This window comes from Tamandua tetradactyla, chromosome 5, assembly GCF_023851605.1.
Source record: "Tamandua tetradactyla isolate mTamTet1 chromosome 5, mTamTet1.pri, whole genome shotgun sequence".
Classification (NCBI taxonomy): domain Eukaryota; kingdom Metazoa; phylum Chordata; class Mammalia; order Pilosa; family Myrmecophagidae; genus Tamandua; species Tamandua tetradactyla.
This window is the reverse complement of record NC_135331.1, coordinates 25,682,150-25,703,827: the sequence shown is the minus strand read 5'-3', so window position 1 is coordinate 25,703,827 and position 21,678 is coordinate 25,682,150. Positions and strand designations below refer to the sequence as shown.

The following is a 21,678-nucleotide window of genomic DNA, read 5'->3' as shown; positions in this document are numbered from 1 at the left end:
TAGCCCATGCCTACTTCTGGGACCCTCCAGAATTGATTCTCATCTCCTATCTTCAATCTGTACCCAGAAAGCCCCTTTAGTCATGGTCCCCAATGAGGGCCTGGGAATTTGCATGCTTGAGTCCTTCCCAAAAAGGTGTTATCACAGGCACAGGCACACAAATACACACATGCCATGGGGTGGAGGAGGGCATGGTTGCAGCCTTCCACCCTCACCCAGGCCCTAGCTTTCAGCTCTCCCCTGCTGGGGGCCCCTCTGAGCTTGCCCCTAGGGCCCTTCAGAATCCTTGCTTGGAGAGAACTCCAGGCTTCTTGGCCTCATGACAACACCAAGTGAAACAAAAAGTTCCGGAATGTGGGAATCCTGGATCCAGGTGACCTAGAGACCTAGAGAGAGCAGGTCACAGGCTGGTGGGGAGATGGCCAGGGCATCAAGCTGGATATAGACTCAGGTTCCTAGCTGGCCATGGCATCAGCTGAGTGCAGCTCGCGGATCAGCTTGGGCCTGGAGCTCTACCTAGACCTGTTGTCAGCCCCCTGCCGTGCCGTCTACATCTTTGCCAGGAAAAATGGCATTCCCTTCGACTTCCAGTTCGTGGATCTGCTGAAAGGTCAGACCAGATCACAGCTTGGCAGGCCTGGTCCTGGGCAGAGGCAGGCCACGCTGGTAGGGGCATTTCTGAGAGGTGGGGGCAGAGTCCCAGGAGACCCTTGCTCCTACCCTCACCCAGAAAAGATCTTGGTAATTCTGCCCCTGTTTAGAGAGTAGAGTAGAAGGAAGAACTGTTGAGTTCCAGTGCCTCCACCTTCTACGATGATTGGCATCCTGTTATCTGTAGTACTTGTCAACTAGCTTGGCAGAGGTCACAGAAATGTGTGGTCGTCCCACATATGATGGTCCACACGCTGCTTCCCATCCTCTCCAGTGTTCAGCCTGCTCAGAGTTACACAGACACTGTGTAAGTTTCAGGACACCCATTTTCAACACTGCCCCAGGCACAAATGAGGCTTTAAAAGCTCACCTTAAAGAGGCAGACACTTCTAAAACATAGAGGAAGGAATGCAGGTACTGTGGAAATAAATGGGGTGTGAGTGCTACTCATATTTAGTGCTTCTAATTGGGGCCAGCTGGCCAAGGAGGATTTAAAACTTCTGCTTCCAAATTGGGTTCTCTGTACAGATCACCATCAATATGTCTGGGAGATTCCCTTCTGGAGTTCTCAGTGATGTGCTGGGTCTGGAGCTCATGCTTCCTTTAGTACCAGCTGCAGCTGCCTGGTTCTCCTAGAGGGGGAGATGGAGTGAGGATTGATGGGAATGGAGGTGGGATTCTTGCCCTAGAGCTGCAGTTGGTTCATAAGCTGTGGCTGCAGGCCTAAAGCCCCTGAGAGCTAAAGTTTTGTCCTAGTACTGGGGCACAGGCAGAGGGCTAGTGCTCTGCCACTGATTTGCACTCTGACCTAAGCCTCAGTTTCCCCTTTGTGAGAAAATGGTGTTTAGGCTTTTTGAAGACCTGGTTCTCTCTTCTCTGCAGTCCTAGCAGCCTCAGACCTTCCCTGTCTCTCCCAGGTCACCACCACAGCAAGGAATACATCCAGATAAACCCCCTGAGGAAGCTGCCTAGCCTCAAAGATGGAAAATTTATCTTATCTGAAAGGTAACAGTTTTTCCCAGGACTTTTTCCCTGCCATTTGTCCCTTCTCCTCCTAAGAGACTCAGGTAGAGCCAACCTTCTAGCATTTATTTGATATTCACTATGGAAAAGTTTCACATACACTATGGTAGAATAAATACTGATGAATGAATTGTATCACAGACCACCACATATCCATCCCATCACCCAGTTCCAACTGTTACTGACTTGGAACCCATTTTGCATCACTTGTATCCTGCTCAGTTCTCCCACCTCCCAGCACTCCATCATTTTGTCCATAAATGTAAAGACTAAAAAAAAAAAAATTCTCTCAATACCTGTGCCAGTTTGAATCTGTGGTGGACCCCAGAAAAGCCATGTCCTTTAATCCTCATTCAATATTGCTGGGTGGGAGCATTTTGATTGTTCCCATGGAGATGTGACCTACCCAATTGTGAGTGGTAATTTTTTATTAGATGATTTCCCTGGAGTTGTGCCTCCACCCACTGAAGGTGGAGTTGTTTACTGGAGTCTTATAAAAGAGGGAACATTTTGGAGAATGAGAGATTCAGAGAGAGCAGAGAAGAATGACATAGCCATGAGAAGCAGAGAGTCCATCAGCCAGCACTTTGGAGATGAAGAAGGAAAACACCTCCCAGGGAGCTTCGTGAAAGGAAGCCATGAGAGAAAGCCAGCAGATGACACCATGTTCACCACATGCCTTTCCAGATGAGAGAGAAAAACCCTGACCCTGTTCACCATGTGCCTTCTCACTTGAGAGAGAGACCTTGAACTTCATTGGCCTTCTTGACCAAGGTATCTTTACATGGATGCCTTTGATTGAACATTTCTATAGACTTGCTTTAATTGGGACATTTTCTCTGCCTTAGAACTGTAAACTAGCAATGTATTAAATTCCTCTTTTAAAAAGCCATTCTGTTTCTGGTATATTACATTCTGGCACCTAGCAAACTAGAACAACAACGGACTGGGTTTCTTCAGCAACAACAAACAGGCAAAGAAAACAGTGGGGGGAACAGAGGGGGCATTAGATTAAAAAATATTTAAGAGATATGTTAGCTAGCTGGTACTTGGATCTTATTTGGAACTGCTTCCAACAAGTAAACTGCAAAGAGAATTTTTAGAAGATAATTAGAGACTTTTGAATATGAACTATATAATGGAATGGCTTTTAAAAGGGGAATTTGATGAGCTGCTAGTTTACAGTTCTAAAGCCAAGAAAATGTCCCAAAATAAAACAAGTCTATAGAAACGTCCAATCAAAGGCACCCAGGGAAGGATACTTTGGTTCAACAAGGCCGATGAAGTTCAGGATCTCTCTCTCAAGTGAAAAGGCACATGGAGAACAGGGTCAGGGTTTCTCTCTCTCATCTGAAAAGGCATGTGGCGAACACAGCATCATCTGCTAGCTTTCTCTCCTGGCTTCCCTTCACGAAGCTCCCTGGGAGGCATTTTCCTTCTTCATCTCCAAAGGTCACTGCCTGATGGACTCTGCTTCTTGTTGCTATGTCTTCTGCTCTCTCTGAATCTCCTGCATTCTCCAAAATGTTTCCTCTCATAGGACTATAGTAAACTAATCAAGACCCACCCAAATGGGTAGAGACATGCCTTCACCTAATCCATCTTAACAACCACTCTTGATTAAATCGCAGGTCCAGGAAGATAATCTGATTAAGTTTCAAACATGCAATACCAATAAGGATTAGAAGAAACAGTGCCTTTACAAGATGGGATTAGGATTAAAACATGGCTTTTCTAGGGGACATACGTCCTTTCAAACCAGCACAGTTGTCCTGGGGAATTTCACAAAATCTGGGTTTGGCAGATTGCATCCTCAGAGGACAGTGGGTATGCTTCTCTGATCCCCTCTTTTCCTGTGAATGGCTAGTTGGATCTAGAAGCTTGATGGGATTCAGGATTGATTAATTTGCAAGAGGGTTTCAGAGGTGGTTCCTAATTTTCAAAGTATGTCTCTCAAGATGTCTGTGGTGGTATAGGACCTCAACTTCAAAGTGTCAGGGCTCCTCACCTCTGTCCTTGGCCTCCCATTTATGTCACCTTCTCTCCCTGGGGTCCCTTCCCTTCCCAGTTCTGGTACTGGAGCTTAGAATCACATACTTTCCATGCCTGGTGAATTTTTTCCTCATTCCTCCAGGTTTTCTCCAATGACCTGGCCCTCTCCCCATCAGTCCCAGGCCCCTGTGACAGGGTGACTATTAGAGTATTGGAGAAGGTCAGGACAATGGCTGCAAATGACAGGAGCCCAGCTCAATAAATTACGCCCATAGGGGGGTTTATTGGCTGGTGTGACAAACCAGGGGAACTGGTAGAAGCTGTGGCAGTGCTGACACTCTTTTTAAAAAAAAAATTTTTTTTATTGAGAAATCTTCACACACATATAGTCCATACATAGTATGCAATCAGTGGCTCACAATATCATCACATAGTTGTGTATTCATCACCATGATCATTTTTAGCACATTTGCATCACTCCAGAAAAAGTAATTAAAAAGAAAAAGAAACTTATCCATCCCACACCTCTCGCTCATTGACCCAGTATTTCAACCTAACCAAGTTTTACACTTTATCTATCTATCTATATATTACTCACCTGTCCATACCCTGGATAAAAGAAGCATCAGACACCAGGTTTTCACACTCACACAGTCACATTGTAAAAGCTTTATCACTATACAATCATCTTCAAGAATCAAGGCTACTGGGCCACCATCTACAGTTTCAGGTACTTCCCTCCAGCCACTCCACTGCACCATAAATTAAAAAGGGATATCTATACAAGGCATAAAAATAAACTCCAGGATAACCTCTTGACTCTGTTTGAAATCTCTCAGCCACTGACACTATTTTGTCTCATTTCTCTCTTCCCCTTTTGGTCAGTGCTGAAGCTCTTAATGCCTCGGGCGAAGCTCCCTGCTCTCTCTCTCTCTCCCTCACTTCCTGCTCTGTGCAGCCTCTCACTGCTCACCCTCTCTGCAAGGCTGCTTGCCTCCTCTCAGGGCTCTCCATGTAACCAGGGCCAACTCCATCAAAAGAAATTCCCAGGGAAGGACCCGGATGGGCCCAGTCTGAGTCACCTTCTCATTGTGGACCAATCACAGGCCAGCAGTGGGACCCCATGATTGATAGCCCCGCCCCCGCCAGAATCACGTGATAAAAATGGCATCGCAGGCCACCGAGGGGAGACTTGGGAAGAGTGCTCATTCCAGCGTCATTGCAGGGACCTTGCAGCGGGCCCACAAGACGGCAGTCGTCCAAGCGGGGCATTCCTGGTCCTCTCTGTGCACACAGGCGGGGTGACTGGGCCCCATCTGGCTGTGGTACCCCCTGGGTCCTGCCACTGGGAACCAGGAGGGCGGATGTCAAAGAATAAGCCTGGGAGGCCTGATGTCAAAGTGCAGGACAAGCCTGCTGGTGGGCTCAGGCAGCCCAGCCAAGTACAAGGCGGGAGGCAGCTGCAGGGTGGAAGCCAATGGCAGGTCGGGTCGTGGACTGTGTCCCCAGGGCCACCTGGGTGGGGGTGAGAGCTTCCGCTGGTGCTAGAGAAGATCATCAACAAGCAGCTCTGCAGCCCCTCTTCGGGCCACGGGCCCCTCTCATCTCCTTTGCAATTTTGCTCTGCTGCCTCCCACCCACCCCCAGCCCAAGGGTTCCACCCCACCCACTCCCTTCCCGGTCCTTGTTCAAGGTCACCAGCAAGAGATGGAGAATCTCTTCCGGTGGCAGGCTCAGCCTAGAGGTCAAACCCCAGCTCTGCCATAGGTGGGCTGTGTGTCCTCGGCCAGTTCCTTGTTCATCTGAGCCTCCTCAGCAAATACAAGTAGAGAGCAGAATCATCACGGTTAATAGGCCCCATGTGGGTGGACGTTTTCTTTTCCTTCCCTGATCTCTCCCTGGTACTTCCCCTTTCTTTGACAGCTGCCTTCTCCGGGCCCCTGAGGAGCTCCCTCTTGCCTTCCGCTGCTGCTCCTTCTCCACTTCCTCTCTCTCCACCCATCTCTGACCCGTTTTTGCCTGCCAGCTCCGAGTATCCCACCCAATACTGACTTTGCTATCAGACTCCCACCTAGGATTTTCTTGGGGGTCCCAGACTCGTCACCTCTCAACTATCCACCTCAAATATTTATGTCCCCCCTGAGTTCTTCATTTCTCCCTAGGAACTCCTTCCTCCCACACCCCCATCCCACCCCAGCAAGGCCCAGAACATCCCTTCCGTCCCTTCAGGTTCTGCCCTCCCCAGGCACCAGCTTGGATATCCCAGAAGGCACCACCACCTTGGCCTCTGTGGTGTTGATTTAGCTCCTTCTGTCCACCGCACCCAGCCTCAGGGTGGATGGGGGGAGGGTCTTTCTAAAATTCCAGATGGCCCATCATGTCTTGCTTACATCATCCATAGCTCTGAGGATGTCCACAGTCCTCTTTGCAGCCTCCAAGGGTCTCCTCTCTGACTGTTTCCCCACCAATCTCTCTACCATCACCAGTTTTCTTCCAGTCACACTGCACTTGTCACCGTTTTGAAAATTTCCTGCACTGCATCTTGGCCTGGTCTTTAGGCACATGCTGCTCCTCCTGTCTGGACTGCTTTCTCTATTCAACCCATCAACTTCTACTCACCCTTCACATCACTAATGAATCACCATCTCGAGCTGTCTTCTCCACCCTGGCTGACCAGTGGGCTTACTGCTTTGGGGAGACCTTTCCTGGCACCCTTTGGGCTCATCCTTCCTCCAGAAGAATATTGGTCCCCTAGTATTCCTGTGGGCAGCTGGGGCTGGCCAGTGTAGCAGCATTAGGGAAGGTTCAAGAGCAGGGCACTTGACCTGCTGTTTCCCACAGCGTGGCCATCCTCTCCTACCTGTGCCGCAAGTACAGCGCCCCCTCGCACTGGTACCCACCAGACCTGCACACGCGTGCCCGCGTGGATGAGTTCATGGCCTGGCAGCACACGGCCATTCAGCTGCCCATGAGCAAGATGCTCTGGATTAAGGTGAGTGGGGCTATGGCTTCAACCTGGCCTGGGACTGGGAGAGCTGCCGGGATGAGGCAGGGACTCTGGGACAAGGGAGTTGGGAAGTGTGGGTTCCAGTTCTGGCCCTGTGGACAGCAATTCTTCCCACCCTTCTAGAATCTCACTACCTGAGCTCCCTCTCCTGCCTGCCGTGCTGAGCTGTCAGGAGCATGGAATGAACCAGTGGGTTTGAAATTGCCTTGTTAACATGAGGGGAAGGGAACTCAGGAAGGGCTGATACTATCCAGGCCGGGACAGGAATTTGGGAAATCTCATTCCAAACTACAGAATATCAGAGTCGAAGGGCTCATAGAAATGATTGAACATGAAGATGACAAATAACAAGTACATGTCTCTAGTCCTTTTTTCCTTTGTTGTTGTTTCTATTTTGAACTGTTTTATATATCAGAATTTCTCTTCCCTCCTTTCTTTAAAGTTCCTTTTGAAAAATTCCAATTTTCTGTGCCTGTTTATTTAATGCTAACAATTATTTTGGTCTGGATTCTCTTGGGTTTTTCTAGATATAAGATCATGTCATCAGTGAATACAGGTGGTTTTATTTCATCCTTTCCAATGTTGATGCCTTTTATTTCTTTTTCTTGTCTAATTGCTCTGGTGAGTACTTCCAGTATAATATTTAATAGAAAGGATAAGTACAGGCTTCTTTGTCTTGTTTCTGATCCTAGGGGAACACATTCACACTCTCATCATGGTGTTTGATATTAATTGTGGATTTAATCATAAATGCCCTTTATCATGTTGAAGAAATTCCTTCTCTTCCTAGTGTATTAAATATTTGCTCATAAAGGCCACTGTATTTTGTCAAATGGTTTTCTGCATCAGTTGAGATAGTCATTTGTTTTTTTCCCTTTCATTCTACTCATGTGTTATATATACTCAATATATATGTTGATTGGTTTTCATATTTTGAAGCTTATCCCAGGAATAAGTCCCATTTGTTCATGATGTATAATCCTTTCAAAATGCTCCTGAATTTGGCTTGCTTATATTTTTGGGGGGCTTTTTGCATCTATAGATAAGGGACATTGGTCTGTGGTTTTCTTTTGTAGTAGTGTCTTTGCCAGGCTTTGGTGTCTTCATTGAATGAATTAGGAAATGTTCCTTCATTTTCAAGTTTTTGGAAGAGTTTGAGAAATATTGGTGTTAATTCTTCTTCCGATATTGGTAGAATTCACCAGTAAAGCCATCTGGTCCTGGGCTTTTTGTTGTTGGGATGCTTTTGATTATGATTCAATCTCTTTATTGCTGTAAGCATATTCAGATTTTCTATATCTTCTTGGGTCAGTTTTGATAGTTTGTTTCTAGGAATTTGTTCACTTCAGCTAGGTTATCCAATTTGTCGGCATATAGTTGTTCATAGTATTCTCTTAAAATCCTTTTTATTTCATGAAAATGAACAGTTATATCCTCTCTTTCATTTCTGATTTTAATTACTTGTTTTCACTCTTTTTTTTGTTAGTCAATCTAGCTAAAGTTTTGTCAATTTTGCTCATTGTTTCAAAGAACCAACTTTTGGTTTCATTGATACTCTCTATTGTTTTTCTATTTGCTCTTCTTTCACTCTTTCCTGAAGAAGTACAGTTAGATTATTGATTTAAGAACTTTCTTTTTTTCTTTTTCTTTTTCTTTTTTGCTTATCATGATAGATGGTTTCCTGGTGGGCAATGGATTCTTTTTTTTTTACATGGGCAGGCACCGGGAATTGAACCCAGGTCCTCGGGCACGGCAGGCAAGCATTCTTACGTGCTGAGCCACCATGGCCTGCCCTTTATTCTTTTTTATTGTAGGTTTTTATAGCTATAAATTTCCCTCTGAGCTTTACTTTCATTGCATTCCATAAGTTTTTGCATGTGTGTCTTAGTTTTCATTCATTTCTATATATTTTCTAATTTCCCTTGCAATTTCTTCTTTTATCTATTAGTTAGTCATGTATGGTTTAAATTGCACTTATTTATGAGATACTCTGTTTTGTTTATTTCTAGTTTTGCTCAAATGTGGTTGGAAAATATACTTTCTATGATTTCAGTAATTTTAAACTTGTTGAGACTTATGTATCTTAACATATGGTCTGGTTTGGAGAGTATTCCATTTGCACCTGGAAAAGAATGTGTCTCTTGTTTTCTATTTGCTGTTTTTAAAAATAACAAAATTTTATTGTGTCACATGTCTATTTGCATCAGTCTGATACATTTCTGCCAATTTTTAAGAGTATTCAATATATCTGTTAGGTCTAATTGGTTTATAGTGTCGTTCAAGTCTTCTATTTCCTTACTGACCTTCTACCCATTATTGAAAGTGGTATATTGAAGTTTCTAACTCTCATTGTAGAACTGTCTATTTCTTCCTTTCATTTCTGCCAATTTTTCCCTCATATATTTTGGGCTCTGTTGTTAGGTGTGTATATGTTTGTAGTTGCTATATTTTTAAATGGGTTGATGCTTTTATCAATATATATTGTCCTCCATTGTCTCTTGGAAGCTTAAAATTTGTTTTGTCTGATAGTAATATAGCCAGCCCCGCTCTCTTTTTGTTGTGTTTGCATGGAATCTTTTCCAATCCTTTTATGTCTTTGTATCTAAAGAGAGTCTTTTGTAGATATCATACAGATGGATCATGTTTTCTTTTAGTCCATTTTATAGATCTGTCTTTTAATTGTAGCATTTAATCCATTTACATTTAAATAATAACTAATAAAGACTTACATCTGCCATTTAGCTCTGTTTCTGTATTTCTCGTATGTTTTTTTCATCAGTCATTGCTGCCTTTTTTTGTATTTAGTTGATTTTTTGTAGTGTAGTATTTTTAATCCTTTCTTTCCTCTTCTGTACATTTTTAGTTATTTTCTTAGTGTTTACCTTGGAACTTACAATTAACATCATAAACTCACAATAATCTGGTTGAATGATACCAACTTAGCTTCAATAGTATACAAATCCTCTGCTCCTACATCTCCATCCTCCCCCTTTATATTATTATTGTTATAGATTACAACTTTATATCTTGTGTGCCCATTAACATAGAAAGATAGCTATTATTTTATACATTTGCATTTCAAATCATATAGGAAATCAAGAGGAGTCACAAGCCCCAAGTACAGTTGTTCTGGATTTTATACTTACCTCTTTGTAGGTGTATTAGTTAGGGTTCTCTAGAGAAACAGCATCAACAGGGAACACTTGCAAATATAAAATTTATGAAAGTGTCTCACGTGACCGTAGGAATGCAGAGTCCAAAATCCACAGGGCAGGCTGCGAAGCCGATGACTCCGATGGATGGCCTGGATGAACTCCACAGGAGAGGCTCACCAGCCAAACCAGGAATGGAATCTGTCTCCTCTGAGTCCTCCTTAAAAGGCTTCCCATGATTGCATTTAGCATCACTAATTGCAGAAGACACTCCCCTTTGGCTGATTACAAATGGAATCAGCTGTGGATGTAGCTGACGTGATCATGACCTAATCCTATGAAATGTCCTCATTGCAACAGACAGGCCAGCGCTTGCCCAATCAGATGAACAGGTACCACAACTTGGCCAAGTTGACACCTGTCCCTAACCATGACAGTAGGTAAATATAACCTTGATTGGTAGTAACCTTTATCAGTGTTCTTTATTTCTTCATATAGTTTCAACTTACTATCTGATGTCTTCATTTCTGCCTGAAGGAATACTGTTAGCATTTTAGGGCAGGTCTGGTAACAAACTCCTTTAGCTTTTGTTTATCTGGGAAAGTCTTAATTTCCCTTCATATTCCAATGGTAGTTTTCGTCAGATGCAGAAAGAATCCTTGGTTGGCAAGTGTTTTAATTTTCCTTTCGACACTTTAAATGTGACATCCCACTACCTTGTGGCTTCCATGGTTCCTGGCGAGGAACCAACTGTTAATATAATTGAGGATCCCATCTTTATATGATGAGTTGCTTCTCTCTTGCTGCTTTCAAGATTTTCTTCTTGTCTTTGGGTTTTGACAGTTTGACTCTAATGTGTCTCATCGTAGATATACTTGAACTTATCCTACTTGGAGTTCATTGAGCTTCTTCAATGTGCGTATTCATTTGTTTCATCAAAATTGGGAAGTTTTGGGCCATTATTTCTTCACATGTTCTTTCTGCCTGCTCTTTTTCTCTTCTCCTTCCATGACTCCCATAATTTGAATGTTGGTATGTGCATGGCACCCTACAATCTCTTGGGTTCTGTGCACGTTTGTTCATTCTCTTTTTTTTATTCCTTTGACTGAATTATTTCAATTGTCCTATCTTCAAGTTTACCAGTTCTTTCCTGTGCCTGTTCAAACGGCTTTTGAATCCCTCTAGTGAATTTTTTGTTTCAGTTATCCCTTTCAGCTTTGTATTTCTGTTTGTTTCTTTTTAAAAATTTCTATGTCTTTATTAAATTCATCCTTTTGGTTATGCTTCCTTTCCCAGATTTCCTTTAGTTTTTTGCCCTTGTTTTCCTTTAGCTCATTGAACTTATTTAGTATAGTTGATTGTTTTTAAATAGTAATTCCGATGTGTGGGAATCCTCAGATATAGTGTCTGTTGCTTTATTTTCTTCCTTTGCATAGGCTTTCTCTTCCTGTCTTTGCATGTACCTTGTGATTTTTTTTAAGCTTGGATATTTGAATATTTTGAAATATCTCTGAAAATCAGATTCTTCCCCTTCCCCAGAGTTTGATGGTTTTCTTTTTTCTCTTTTTTAATTGTTGAAGGCTATAGTATACATTTTCTATGTGTTGAGATTCTCTTTCTGTGCTTTGGACAGTTTATACTGAGCCTATAGATCAGACCAAGTTGAACACTTAGGGTCTTCTCTGGTCCTCCTGAGCATATGCCTCACCCTAGACATGAAACTTTCATTTTCCCAGTAGGTATGAATGCTCCCCCCAAAGGAACTTTCTCCCCAGCTTCTCCTCCTCTGGGACCCCAGGCTCTGTGTTGTATGTCTCAGTCGTGATCTTCTGTTCCAGGAGGTTGCAGTTTGCTACCAGTTCATGCCACTTCTCTGTGCTGCTTTTCTTCCCTGAGTAAGTTCCAGGTTGGAAAAAAGATGAGTGCCTTGGGGCAGTCTTTCAGGGAGCCTCAAGATAGGTTGGAACAGGAATCCTTGCGAAGATGGCGGCTTAGTAAGACGCGCGGATCTTAGTTTCTTCTCCAGGACACCTACTAGGGGAGTAGAAACGATACAGAAAGCGCCCAAAGCCACAACAGAGATAAAAAAGACAGCGTACCCCATCCTGGAACGGCTGGCTGGCTGAGAGAAGCAGCTCGGGTGAGATCGCCGAGGCGCGCGGGCCTTACCGGGCAGGGTGGCAAGCGGCCGGAGTTACTCCCTTCCCCCTTCCCGGGCCGGCTGGGAGAATTGGAGAGGCGGTCCCCTGAAACAAAGACGGCTGGCGCCCACACCACGCGCAGCCCCCGGACCAACTGAGAGAATTGGATCGGAAACCCCCAGGCCGCGGAGAACGGTGACGGGTGGGGGAGGCCCCTTCCAAACCCGTGACTCCCGGGGAACGTGCACTCTCTCGGGCGGGCCGCTGCCGCTGGCGCCCTCCCGCCACGCTTGTTGCCCAGGGCCGACTAGGAAATTCGGACGGGCTCTTTCCCTGGCTGCAGCGACCAGCAACCCTCCCTGCGTTCGGACCGAGGGCCGGCTCAAGCTGCTTCGGCTAGCGAACCCCCAGGACGGCGAGAGTTTTCCAAAGTTTAAGGTCCCACAGCACCTTTTACTGGTGGGACCCGCAGACAAACGTGTGCCACGAGCGCCACCTACTGGGCAGGATAAGAAAAACAGAACCCAGAGATTTCACAGAAAAATATTACAACCTTGCTGGGTCCAACACCAAGAGAAATCTGAATAAATGCCCAGACGCCAGCAGCAGAAGATAACTGTCCACGCTCAAAAGATTGAGAATATGGCCCAGTCAAAGGAACAAACCAATAGCTCAAATGAGACACAAGAGCTGAGACAACTAATCCTGAATATACGAACAGAAATGGAAAACCTCTTCAAAAATGAAATCGATAAATTGAGGGAGGACATGAAGAGGACATGGGCTGAACATAAAGAAGAAATAGAAAAACTGAAAAAACAAATCGCAGAACTTATGGAAGTGAAGGATAAAGTAGCAAACATAGAAAAAATAATGGATAGCTACAATGATAGATTTAAAGAGACAGAAGATAGAATTAGTGATTTGGAGGATGGAACATCTGAATTCCAAAAAGAAACAAACTATCGGGAAAAGAATGGAAAAATTTGAACAGGGTATCAGGGAACTCAAGGACAATATGAACCGCACAAATATACGTGTTGTGGGTGTCCCAGAAGGAGAAGAGAAGGGAAAAGGAGGAGAAAAACTAATGGAAGAAATTTTCACTGAAAATTTCCCAACTCTTATGAAAGACCTAAAATTACAGATCCAAGAAGTGCAGCGCACCCCAAAGAGATTAGACCCAAATAGGCGTTCTCCAAGACACTTACTAGTTAGAATGTCAGAGGTCAAAGAGAAAGAGAAGATCTTGAAAGCAGCAAGAGAAAAACAATCCATTACATACAAGGGAAACCCAATAAGACTTTGTGTAGATTTCTCAGCAGAAACCATGGAAGCTAGAAGACAGTGGGATGATATATTTAAAATACTAAAAGAGAAAAACTGCCAACCAAGACTCCTATATCCAGCAAAATTATCCTTCAAAAATGAGGGAGAAATTAAAACATTCTCAGACACAAAGTCACTGAAAGAATTTGTGACCAAGAGACCAGCTCTGCAAGAAATACTAAAGGGAGCACTAGAGTCAGATACAAAAAGACAGAAGAGAGAGATATGGAGAAGAGTGTAGAAAGAAGGCAAATCAGATATGATATATATAATACAAAAGGCAAAATGGTAGAGGAAAATATTATCCAAACAGTAATAACACTAAATGTCAATGGACTGAATTCCCCAATCAAAAGACATAGATTGGCAGAATGGATTAAAAAACAGGATCCTTCTATATGCTGTCTACAGGAAACACATCTTAGACCCAAAGATAAACATAGGTTGAAAGTGAAAGGTTGGGAAAAGATATTTCATGCAAATAACAACCAGAAAAGAGCAGGAGTGGCTATACTAATATCCAACAAATTAGACTTCAAATGTAAAACAGTTAAAAGAGACAAAGAAGGACACTATATACTAATAAAAGGAACAATTAAACAAGAAGACATAACAATCATAAATATTTACGCACCGAATCAGAATGCCCCAAAATACGTGAGGAATATACTGCAAACACTGAAAAGGGAAATAGACTCATATACCATAATAGTTGGAGACTTCAACTCACCACTCTCATCAAGGGACAGAACATCTAGACAGAGGATCAACAAAGAAATAGAGAATCTGAATATTACTATAAATGAACTAGACTTAATAGACATTTATAGGACATTACATCCCACAACAGCAGGATACACCTTTTTCTCAAGTGCTCATGGATCATTCTCAAAGATAGACCATATGCTGGGTCACAAAGCAAGTCTTAACAAATTTAAAAAGATTGAAATCTTACACAACACTTTCTCGGACCATAAAGGAATGATGTTGGAAATCAATAATAGGCAGAGTGCCAGAAAATTCACAAATACGTGGAGGCTCAACAACACACTCCTAAACAACGACTGGGTCAAAGAAGAAATTGCAAGAGAAATTAGCAAATACCTCGAGGCGAATGAAAATGAAAACACAACATATCAAAACTTATGGGACGCAGCAAAGGCAGTGCTAAGAGGGAAATTTATTGCTCTAAATGCCTATATCAGAAAAGAAGAAAAGGCAAAAATTCAGGAACTAACTATCCATTTGGAAGAACTGGAGAAAGAACAGCAAGCTAACCCCAAAGCAAGCAAAAGGAAAGAAATAACAAAGATTAGAGCACAAATAAATGAAATTGAAAACATGAAAACAATAGAGAAAATCAATAAGGCCAGAAGTTGGTTCTATGAGAAAATCAATAAGATTGATGGGCCCTTAGCAAGATTGACAAAAAGAAGAAGAGAGAGGATGCAAATAAATAAGATCAGAAATGGAAGAGGAGACATAACTACTGACCTCACAGAAATAAAGGAGGTAATAACAGGATACTATGAACAACTTTACGCTAATAAATACAACAATTTAGAGGAAATGGACGGGTTCCTGGAAAGACATGAACAACCAACTTTGACTCAAGAAGACATAGATGACCTCAACAAACCAATCACAAGTAAAGAAATTGAATTAGTCATTCAAAAGCTTCCTAAAAAGAAAAGTCCAGGACCAGATGGCTTCACATGTGAATTCTACCAAACGTTCCAGAAAGAATTAGTACCAATTCTCTTCAAACTCTTCAAAAAAATCGAAGTGGAGGGAAAACTACCTAATTCATTCTATGAAGCCAACATCACCCTCATACCAAAACCAGGCAAAGATATTACAAAAAAAGAAAACTACAGACCAATCTCTCTAATGAATACAGATGCAAAAATCCTCAATAAAATTCTAGCAAATCGTATCCAACAACACATTAAAAGAATTATACATCATGACCAAGTAGGATTCATCCCAGGTATGCAAGGATGGTTCAACATAAGAAAATCAATTAATGTAATACACCATATCAACAAATCAAAGCAGAAAAATCACATGATCATCTCAATTGATGCAGAGAAGGCATTCGACAAGATTCAACATCCTTTCCTGTTGAAAACACTTCAAAAGATAGGAATACAAGGGAACTTCCTTAAAATGATAGAGGGAATATATGAAAAACCCACAGCTAATATCATCCTCAATGGGGAAAAATTGAAAACTTTCCCCCTAAGATCAGGAACAAGACAAGGATGTCCACTATCACCACTATTATTCAACATTGTGTTGGAGGTTCTAGCCAGAGCAATTAGACAAGAAAAAGAAATACAAGGCATCAAAATTGGAAAGGAAGAAGTAAAACTATCACTGTTTGCAGACGATATGATACTATACGTCGAAAACCCGGAAAAATCCACAACAAAACTACTGGAGCTAATAAATGAGTACAGCAAAGTAGCAGGTTACAAGATCAACATTCAAAAATCTGTAGCATTTCTATACACTAGTAAGGAACAAGCTGAGGGGGAAATCAAGAAACGAATCCCATTCACAATTGCAACTAAAAGAATAAAATACCTAGGAATAAATTTAACTAAAGAGACAAAAAACCTATATAAAGAAAACTACAAAAAACTGCTAAAAGAAATCACAGAAGACCTAAATAGATGGAAGGGCATACCGTGTTCATGGATTGGAAGACTAAATATAGTTAAGATGTCAATCCTACCTAAATTGATTTACAGATTCAATGCAATACCAATCAAAATCCCAACAACTTATTTTTCAGAAATAGAAAAACCAATAAGCAAATTTATCTGGAAGGGCAGGGTGCCCCGAATTGCTAAAAACATCTTGAGGGAAAAAAACGAAGCTGGAGGTCTTGCGCTGCCTGACTTTAAGGCATATTATGAAGCCACAGTGGTCAAAACAGCATGGTATTGGCATAAAGATAGATATATCGACCAATGGAATCGAATAGAGTGCTCAGATATAGACCCTCTCATCTATGGACATTTGATCTTTGATAAGGCAGTCAAGCCAACTCACCTGGGACAGAGCAGTCTCTTCAATAAATGGTGCCTAGAGAACTGGATATCCATATGCAAAAGAATGAAAGAAGACCCATCTCTCACACCCTATACAAAAGTTAACTCAAAATGGATCAAAGATCTAAACATTAAGTCTAAGACCATAAAACAGTTAGAGGAAAATGTTGGGAGATATCTTATGGATCTTACAACTGGAGGCGGTTTTATGGACCTTAAACCTAAAGCAAGAGCACTGAAGAAGGAAATAAATAAATGGGAACTCCTCAAAATTAAACACTTTTGTGCATCAAAGAACTTCATCAAGAAAGTAGAAAGACAGCCTTCACAATGGGAGACAATATTTGGAAATGATATATCAGATAAAGGTCTAGTATCCAGAATTTATAAAGAGATTGTTCATCTCAACAACAAAAAGACAACCAACCCAATTACAAAATGGGAAAAAGACTTGAACAGACACCTCTCAGAAGAGGAAATACGGATGGCCAAGAGGCACATGAAGAGATGCTCAATGTCCCTGGCCATTAGAGAAATGCAAATCAAAACCACAATGAGATATCATCTCACACCCACCAGAATGGCCATTATCAACAAAACAGAAAATGACAAGTGCTGGAGAGGATGCGGAGAAAGAGGCACACTTATCCACTGTTGGTGGGAATGTCAAAGGGTGCAACCACTGTGGAAGGCAGTCTGGCGGTTCCTCAAAAAGCTGAATATAGAATTGCCATACGACCCAGCAATACCATTGCTAGGTATCTACTCAAAGGACTTAAGGGCAAAGACACAAACGGACATTTGCACACCAATGTTTATAGCAGCATTATTTACAATTGCAAAGAGATGGAAACAGCCAAAATCTCCATCAACAGAAGAGTGGCTAAACAAACTGTGGTATATACATACGATGGAATATTATGCAGCTTTAAGACAAGATAAACTTATGAACCATGTAATAACATGGATGGACCTAGAGAATATTATGCTGAGTGAATCCAGCCAAAAACTAAAGGACAAATACTGTATGGTCCCACTGATGTGAACGGACATTCGAGAATAAACTTGAAATATGTCATTGGTAACAGAGTTCAGCAGGAGTTAGAAACAGGGTAAGACAATGGGTAATTGAAGCTGAAGGGATACAGACTGTGCAACAGGACTAGATACAAAAACTCAAAAATGGACAGCACAATAATACCTAATTGTAAAGTAATCATGTTAAAACACTGAATGAAGCTGCATCTGAGCTATAGGTTTTTGTTTTGTTTTGTGTTGTTTTGTTTTGATTTTACTATTATTACTTTTATTTTTTTCTCTATATTAACATTCTATATCTTTTTCGGTTATGTTGCTAGTTCTTCTAAACCAATGCAAATGTACTAAGAAATGATGATCATGCAGCTATGTGATGATGTTAAGAATTAATGATTGCATGTGTAGAATGGTATGATCTCTAAATGTTGGGTTAATTTCTTTTTTTCCGTTAATTAAAAAAAAAAAAAAAGAGAAGGGATAATTGGAGATGAAGGGATACAGACTGTACAACGGGACTGGATATAAAAACTCAGAAATGGACAGCACAATACTACCCAATTGTAATGCAATTATGTTAAAACAGTGAATGAAGCTGCATGTGAGGTATAGGTTTTTTGTTTTTGTTTTTTTTGTTTTTTTTTTTCTTTCTATTATTGTTTTAATTCTTATTCTGTTGTCTTTTTATTTCTTTTTCTAAATCGATGCAAATGTACTAAGAAATGATGAATATGCAACTATGTGATGTTATTAAGAATTACTGATTGTACATGTAGATTGAAATGATTTCTAATTGTTTTGTTAATTCTTTTTTTAATTAATAAAAAAAAAAAAAGATAGGTTGGAACAGACTTTCAAACATAGTAAATTTATGCAATAATTGGGCTCTGTTCCCTCTGTAATCAGACACCAGGGACCCACACTGGCAACATCAATGCCATCACTCAGGCCCATCTAAGCCAGAGAAGGGGTGGGGTCCAAGGCAAGTAAAGTCACCATGTAGTTTTCCTACCATTTTTAGGCTGCTGTTGGATTCAACGTTCACTTGGCTGCTGTTTACCCTTGACTATTTTCCAGAGTCCTGGAAAAGTTGGTTTTGACAGTTTTTGCTTTTTAAAAAAATAACTGTATCCTTTAATGGCAGGAATACAATTATCAGATTAAGAGACCACAGAAGAGAGGGCAGGTGATGTCTCTGGAAGACTGTTATGGAGTACATAAAGGGTGTGATAAATAGTCATGTGGCGATCATTGTAAAAATACAGTTTGTTATATACATATTTGCACCATCAACTTTCAACTCTGAAATTGTATTTATACTTTTGCTACAGTCCTCGTTAGAGAACAATTTTTCTTTAAAATCTATGGCCTGATGGCAAATGAAAATTATGGGTGAATTCATAGTCCCATGAGGCTTTTAGGCTTAATATTCCAAAAGGAGGGTTCCAGTTTCTATTTCTTTCACAGATTTTGGGTTTTCTGCTTGTTTTTTGATGTTTCTGTGGAGGGACAAGTTTGGAGTTGCCTATTCCACCATTTTGCTGAGATCACTTATTCTTATCCCATGCCTGTGACAGACATTAATCAATTTCAGGATTCTCCCTTGCTGGGGGCTTCAAAATCCTTCTGAGCATGTGGCTCCAGGCAGCTTTAACCAACAAGAATCACTAGAAAAGGTGAAACTACATTAGGTCCTTGATACTGTACAACACCCATCTGGAAGCCAAGGCTACTGAGGCCTGGAGCTCAGATGGATTATGTCATACCCTCCTCTTCTCTCCCCCGGCCCTGGCCAGTTGCTGATTCCGATGATTACGGGTGAGGAGGTATCAGCTGAGAAGACGGAGCAGATGCTGGAAGAAGTGAAGCACAACCTTCAGCTCTTTGAGATGAAGTTTCTGGAAGACAGGATGTTCATCACTGGGGACCATATCTCCCTGGCTGACTTGGTGGCCCTGGTGGAGATGATGCAGGTATGGGGTGTGGTAGGATGGTGGGGACAGAGCCCAAGTATAGGTGAGATTGTTCTGTGACCGGTAGGGCCAGAATCCAAGGATGGGATGACAAAAGGAGAGAGGTGGATTTGTAGCAGCCAGCTCTGAGTGCCTGGACTTGATCTGGGATAATGGGAAGCTCTGAGATTTTGAACCAGGGAGAGTCATGATTGTTCATGCTTGACAAAGATTCCTTGGTATAGGAGGAACTGGAGGATGAGTGTAAGAAAGGGAGGAGATTGACCACATGTCTGAGTCAATATGCCAGGATTCCAAGGGCACCTTCTCCTTGGGGCCATCAGATCTCAGACACCTCCTCTTCTGCTTGGTGCTCCAAATGTCTTCCCAGAGCTCCAGAGAGGCAACTGAGCAGGGCAGCTCTCCTAGTTTTGGGTCTGGTGTGTATGTGGGGGGGCCCACTGCACACTTGGGGGTGTATCCAAGCATAGTTTATTATGTGGCCTCTACCGGCAGGGGAGGGTAACCAGTTTTAGCCAAGCTGGTGTAAAGCATGGACAGTTTAGATTGTCTAGTGTTGTGAGAGGTTAACATAGTATCTGGCTGGTGTGCAGGGTGGCTGCTTTGTTCCCTAGTCAGTTGGCATTGCAGACCAGCACTGGGAGAAATCATTCCAACTTATCATTGAGCGGTGCAGCTCTGACACTTCACCACCACCCCACCTTGGGCCTCATGAGCTTCTTGGGTGCATGTTTCTTAGTGAACCAACCAAACTGCCTGATGGATCTCCCGTTCCAGCCCCTGTGACTGATCATAGAGGAAGGTTCAATGTGAAGGTTAAAAGACCTGAACTTCTTCTCCCTCACCTGGGGCAAGGAGTTTTCCCTGGAAGAAAGGAGGACCCATGGGCAGTCTCAGCAGGGCAGAGTAGGATACACCTGGGCCAAGAACCACCTTGGTCTTGCTCAGGAAGCTGGGAGCAAGAACAGTGATGAAGAACACTGTGGGATTATGGGTCCTCTAACCCCAGCCCATATTTATTATACTGTTTGTGGGCCCTTGCCCAGACCTTGGGTTCAGGAGACTAACTCTTTGGAGATGGATGGGGAAGCCCCTCAAGGCTGTGGGAAGGTTGATCCCCAGGCTGACTGTCCCTTCCTCCTTGTCTGTCTGCAGCCCATGGGGGGCAACCATAACGTCTTCCTCAATAGCCCCAAGCTGGCTGAGTGGCGCATGCGGGTGGAACTGGCCATTGGCTCTGGCCTCTTCTGGGAGGCCCATGACCGGCTAGTGAAGTTGGCAGAGTGGGACTGTTCAACGCTGGATCCACTGGTCAAGGAGAGGATCTGTGAAGTGCTACAGAAGTATAAGTGACTCCAGAGGTCACCTATCCTGCAGGGGCCAGTGGGCTGAGCCCTTTTGTTCCTCCCTCTGTAGGGGAAGCATCAAAACAAGCCCTTTTCTTTAACCAATAAAGAACTGTCACAACCATGGCTTCTGAGCAAGAGAGGGAGTTGGTGTAGGCGTAGGGTCTGTTGTATGGGGGGCCAGAGATGGTGATTCTGGGTCTACCCAGCTGGTCTTCCCAGCTTCCAAAAGCTATTTAAAAATTAAAGGTTAGGGCGGATCACAGTGGCTCAGCAGGCAGAGTTCTCGCCTGCCATGCCTGAGAGTCAGGTTCAATTCCCTGTGCCTGCCCATGAAAAAAAAAATTGAAGGTTAATCCAACTCAACAATAAAAAAGACAACCCAAATTTAAAATGGGCAAAAGATATGAATCGGCATTTTTCCAAAGAAGAAATACAAATGGCTAAAATGCACATCAAAAGATGCTCAATATCACTAGCTATTAGGGAAATACAAATGAACACAATGTGATCTCACACTGATTAGAATAGCCACTGTTAAACACGAAACTACAAGTGTTGGAGAGGATGTGGAGAAGTAGGAACACTTATTCACTGCTGGTGGGAATGTAAAATGGTAGAGCTGCCATGGAAGACATTTTGGCAGTTCCTCAGAACTTAGATATTGAGTTGCCCTATAAGCCAGCAATTCTGCTACCCAGAATATACCCAGAACATTGGAAAGCAGGGATTCGAACAGATATTTGCACACTGATGTTCATAGTGGCATTATTCACAATTGCCAAAAGATGGAAACAATCCAAGTGTCCATTAATAGATGAATGGGTCAACAAAATGCAGTATATGCATATGATGGCATATTACTCAGTAGTAAGAAGGAATGAAGTCCTGAAGGATGTGACAACATGGGTGAACCTTAAAGGCATAATGCTGAGTGAAAGAAGTCAAACATGGAAGGAATAAATATTGT

General features: G+C 42.5%; 1 protein-coding gene across 1 annotated transcript; it reads left to right on the top strand.

Annotated features, from left to right (window-relative positions):
- Positions 1 to 336: 336 nt before the first annotated feature.
- LOC143683822 (glutathione S-transferase theta-4) lies at positions 337 to 20,854 on the top strand. Its single transcript, XM_077160203.1, has 5 exons — positions 337 to 610; positions 1,569 to 1,656; positions 6,508 to 6,658; positions 19,186 to 19,362; positions 20,518 to 20,854. The coding sequence occupies exons 1-5, from the start codon at positions 466 to 468 to the stop codon at positions 20,713 to 20,715; spliced, it is 759 nt and encodes a 252-aa protein (XP_077016318.1). The 5' UTR covers positions 337 to 465; the 3' UTR covers positions 20,716 to 20,854.
- Positions 20,855 to 21,678: the final 824 nt, after the last annotated feature.

What these genes read in the sequence shown, in the direction of transcription:
- LOC143683822 (XM_077160203.1), top strand. Translation starts at nt 466, where the DNA reads ATGGCATCAGCTGAGTGCAGCTCGCGGATCAGCTTGGGCCTGGAGCTC. An exon ending in GCAAGATGCTCTGGATTAAG is followed by an intron (nt 6,659 to 19,185) that starts GTGAGTGGGGCT and finishes GGCCCTGGCCAG; the next exon opens with TTGCTGATTCCGATGATTAC. An exon ending in CCCTGGTGGAGATGATGCAG is followed by an intron (nt 19,363 to 20,517) that starts GTATGGGGTGTG and finishes GTCTGTCTGCAG; the next exon opens with CCCATGGGGGGCAACCATAA.